The following is a 4,290-nucleotide window of genomic DNA, read 5'->3' as shown; positions in this document are numbered from 1 at the left end:
CTGGATGTTCAAATTGTGGCGGGATCCAATCAGGGAATGCCGAATGTCTGAACTTAGATACTGGCCAATGTAAGCGCTGTACCAAGGGAACGCCCCTGACTTGTTTGGGCCGGCCTATAAAAAGGACATGAGCCGCCTGCACGGGGCTCTCTGGCTCTCCCTGCTCCACCAGCTTGGAGTGCGCAGAGGACCCAGGTTCAAACCTGCAATAAATGACCCTTGCTGCTTGGCTTTGACTCTGGACTCTGGTGGTTCATTTTTGGGGGTCGCCCGAGTTCTGGGCATTACATTTGGGGGCCCGTCCGGGATTTTCCCCTCAAAGCCCACCAGACCCCAAGTCAACGGGTCGTTTCCGACACCGATCGGTAAGTGAGCCAGCTCTGTCTATCTGTCTGTCTGCTTGTTTGTCAGTACCTGACTGTGTCTGTTGCACTGTCCATTCCGTAATTCCCGCGCGGGGTCTGTATCTGGAACTGGCAAAGCCCTGGTGGGCATGCTATAGGGCAGTCAGTTGGGAGCGGAAGGAGACATCCCCCAGCTCCCATCTGAGGCACTATTTGTGCCATCTGGTTTAGGCGCCAACGATCTGTACTAGGGACACTGCTGGGCCGTCTGGTTCACGCGCAACGAGACTCCATTAGGCTGGGTGAGTGGGATCTAAATTCCCACCGGGAGGCCGGAGAGCCGGCTCACCTACAAGGGGTTTTGTTGATGACGTCTGGTTTATGTGCAGCGATCTATGTTTCATGTTTCCCATTGTCTGTTAGCCCCACTATTCTGCCTCTCCAATCTCTTTCTCCGGGGACTGCAGCCCCGCCTCAATCAGTTCGGAAGCTAACTCATCCTCGCACGGCAGAAGCTTGAGGAGGTGCCAATCCAATAAAATATTAGGTTGTTTTATTCCCTATATTTACCTTCCTATTGTAATGTACTGTCACCCCTTTCCCCTCACCATCATTGCGACTTTTGCCTTAATCCTTGCTATCGGATTGGCGGAAGTAGCCCCGGCCGGCTAGGACTGTGGTAAAAGGTTTCTGTTGGCGCTCACTTTGCTTATTTGGGTAGGATGTTTTGTTAGCCTCCATTGTTTTCTCCCTTAGACCTTATTTGTGGACTTAAATCTCTCTGTCTCTTGGTTTTCAGCTAGTATATTAAAGGTTTGGCGGGAAGGTCCGCCATCTTGAAAGGTTTGGTGGGAAGGCCCGCCATCTTGAAGGTTTGGCGGGAAGATCCACCATCTTGGAACCTCCCCACCAACCTATAATTCAATAAGTACTTCCCGTTAGTCACCAGCTCAACCTTCTCTTCTCTACAGAACATGTGACAACGTCAGAGTACACCTCTTTCCCTTCTTCTAACCAATTTCAGGGATGTCCAAGCACGAGGTCATAACTTAAGCTTAGATATCCGCCGATCTAAACTTATCACCCTTTGCCAGTCTGAATGGCCCACTTTCGGGGTCGGATGGCCCTCAGAAGGCACTTTTTACCTGCCAATAATTACGAAAGTTAGACTCCGGGTACTCCTACCAGGAAAGGAAGGCCACCCAGACCAGGCACCTTATATCCTCGTATGGCAAGACCTTGTCGAAAACCCCCCACCCTGGATTTTATCTGCTAATCTAACCAGAGCAGGGACACCAACTGCACCAGTCCTCCCTGACAATCAGGACTATTATTAGACCCTCCCCTGTATCTTTGGAGACCCCCACCTGTGGCCCCAATGCCACAGCGGAACCACTACAGGTGGGGACAAAGGGTGGGGCTGAAGGACCAACCAACTGAATGAGGGGGCAAATTCAGCGGGACACAGCCCCCCGCACTCCTGACTCCACAGTAGCCCTCCCCCTACGGGAGATCAGCCCTCCGGATGATACCGGTAACCCCCGGCTCCAATACTGGCCCTTCTCTATTAGTGACCTATATAACTGGAGAACCCAGAACGCCCGTTTCTCTGATAACCCTAAAGACCTTATCGCCCTTCTAGAAAGCATAATGTTCATTCATTAGCCCACATGGGACGATTGTCAGCAGCTTCTGAGAATCCTGTTTACCATGGAAGAGAGAGAGTTCAACTCGAGGCACGGAAATTGGTTCCTGGAGATGATGGTCGACCTACTGTTAACCCTGATCTCATTAATGCAGCCTTTCCCCTGATGCGGCCCAGTTGGGATTATAACACCACAGAAGGTAGGGGACGACTGCTCATTTATCGCCAGACTCTAATGGCGGGTCTCCGGGCTGCAGCACGCAAGCCCACTAATTTGGCCAAGGTGTACTCAATAATACAAGGTAAGACAGAAAGCCCTGCTGTATTTTTAGAATGATTAATGGAAGCCTTTAGGCAGTATACTCCCATGGATCCAGAGGCTCCTGAAAATCAGGCCGCAGTTGTAATGTCTTTTGTAAACCAAGCCGCGCCCGATATTAAAAGAAAGCTCCAAAAATTAGAAGATTTAGAAGGTAAACAGGTTCAGGATCTACTCCGCATCGCTCAGAGGGTAGACAACAATCGAGATGCCCCTGAGGAAAAACAACTCAAAGCCACCAGAGAAATGTTCAAAGTTTTAGCTACCGTAGTCCAAGGGGACCAACGACGGCCCCCAGATAAAAATCAATGCGCCTATTGCAGCGATAAGAGACATTGGGTTCGATGTGCCTACTGTGAAGAAAAGAGACATGAGATTCAAAGCTGCCCTAAAACCCAACCCCATTGGGTCTCAGTGCTCTCAGAACAGTCATGATATCTGGATGGGGGACAGGACCTAGGCCTAATCCACGCAGGCCGAACGATAAATTCCCCACCTTGGTGCCTTTTGGCAAATGGTTAGGTCTCTTGTGTTCATGGTTTCTGTCTTTGTTTACGATGTCCAGACGCGGGAAGCAGGGTGACAAGGCTCACGCCAGAGCCAGGTCTCACTCTTCTCGGGCCGGGCTGCAGTTTCTCGTCGGCCGCATCCACCGCCTGCTCCGCAAGGACAGTTACACCGAGCGGATTGACACCGGCGCGCCAGTGTACCTGGCGGCCGTACTCGAGTACCTGATGGCCGAGATCCTAGAGCTAACAGGGAACACGGCCCGCGACAACAAAAAGATGCACATCATCCCGCGCCACCTGCAGCTGGCCATCCGCAACGACGAAGAGCTCGACAAGTTGCTGGGCCGCGTCACCATCGCGTAAGGCGACGTGCTGCCCAACATCCGGGCCGTGCTGCTGCCTAAGAAGACCGAAAGCCACCACGAGACCAAAGACAAATGATCTGGCAGTCCTCTGAGTTTCCGGAAGCGCTTTCATACCCAAAAGGCTCTGCAAGACTAAAAAATCCTATCAAGGTATACTGATAAGGTTAAGTGACTAACCCACTTTTCATTTCTAAGGTAAGTCAGGGACTGGCTTCCATACTTGGGGCAGATTGGAAATTACATTGTGCTTATAGACCCCAAAGCTCAGGACAGGTTAAAAGGATAAATAATATCTTAAAGGAGACCCTAACCCAATTGACCGTGGAGACTGGCACTAACTGAGTAGCCTTACTCCCCTACGCTCTGTACAAGGGTCAAAACTCCCCTTGTAAGGTCCGTATCACCTGTTCATTTCTTCACTAGATTACTTTTTGGGTGATAAATTCTTCATGTTGACCTTTTACCTGTTATGCCATGTACAAATATTTTCTCCCATCTTGCCAATTACCCTTTAATGTTGTCAGTTGTTTCCTCCAACCCCAAGAAACAGAGACAAGACTCACCCAGAAGCTCCTTGCCCGCGCCTCCCCGCACAAATCCGGACAGCAGACAAGACAGTCCCTGGGCCTGATCGGGACCGACAAGACACCACCTGGACCTGACCGGGACAACATCACTTGGACTGAGATAAGACCTGCGGCGACAAGCCATTATGCTCGCTACATTTGTCCTTCTCTTAGCCTTACACATATTGTCTGTAAATCCCAACCCTCATCAGCCCTTCAATCTAACCTGGGTCATCATTAGCACCTACACAGGAGATATCCTAGCGCGAAATTCCTCTGTAGCCCCCAAGAACACTTGGTTCCCAGACCTCACTCTCGATTTACAAGACCTCCTTAAATGGGAAAAGGCTGCTGACCGCTACAATCCCGCTGGCTCCCTCTTAAAGGAACAGTGGTTTTACGTTTGCCCGGGACATAAGAACAGTAACAGGGCCTGGAGGCAAACGTGTGGAGGAAATGACTACTATTTCTGCGCAGCTTGGGCATGTGTCAGCACCGGGGACATTTGGTGGTCTCCACCTGTTAAAGATGACTTAATCACC

The 4,290-nt window shown here is 50.7% G+C and overlaps 2 protein-coding genes across 2 annotated transcripts in view; both read left to right on the top strand.

Annotated features, from left to right (window-relative positions):
* The window catches only part of LOC115279771, an 18,664-nt gene extending 14,383 nt beyond the window's left edge, over positions 1 to 4,281 (top strand). Inside the window, exon 6 of the mRNA XM_029924277.1 lies at positions 3,727 to 4,281. Coding sequence (XP_029780137.1) covers positions 3,727 to 3,989 — 263 coding nt within the window. The 3' untranslated portion in view covers positions 3,990 to 4,281. The remainder of the gene's footprint in view (positions 1 to 3,726) is intronic.
* LOC115281035 (histone H2A-beta, sperm-like) lies at positions 7 to 3,810 on the top strand. Its single transcript, XM_029926285.1, has one exon. The coding sequence runs from the start codon at positions 2,740 to 2,742 to the stop codon at positions 3,178 to 3,180; it is 441 nt and encodes a 146-aa protein (XP_029782145.1). The 5' UTR covers positions 7 to 2,739; the 3' UTR covers positions 3,181 to 3,810.
* Positions 4,282 to 4,290: the final 9 nt, after the last annotated feature.

Source organism: Suricata suricatta, chromosome 16 (genome assembly GCF_006229205.1).
Source record: "Suricata suricatta isolate VVHF042 chromosome 16, meerkat_22Aug2017_6uvM2_HiC, whole genome shotgun sequence".
In the NCBI taxonomy this organism is placed as follows: Eukaryota; Metazoa; Chordata; class Mammalia; order Carnivora; family Herpestidae; genus Suricata; species Suricata suricatta.
This window is presented reverse-complemented; position numbering and strand designations above follow the sequence as displayed.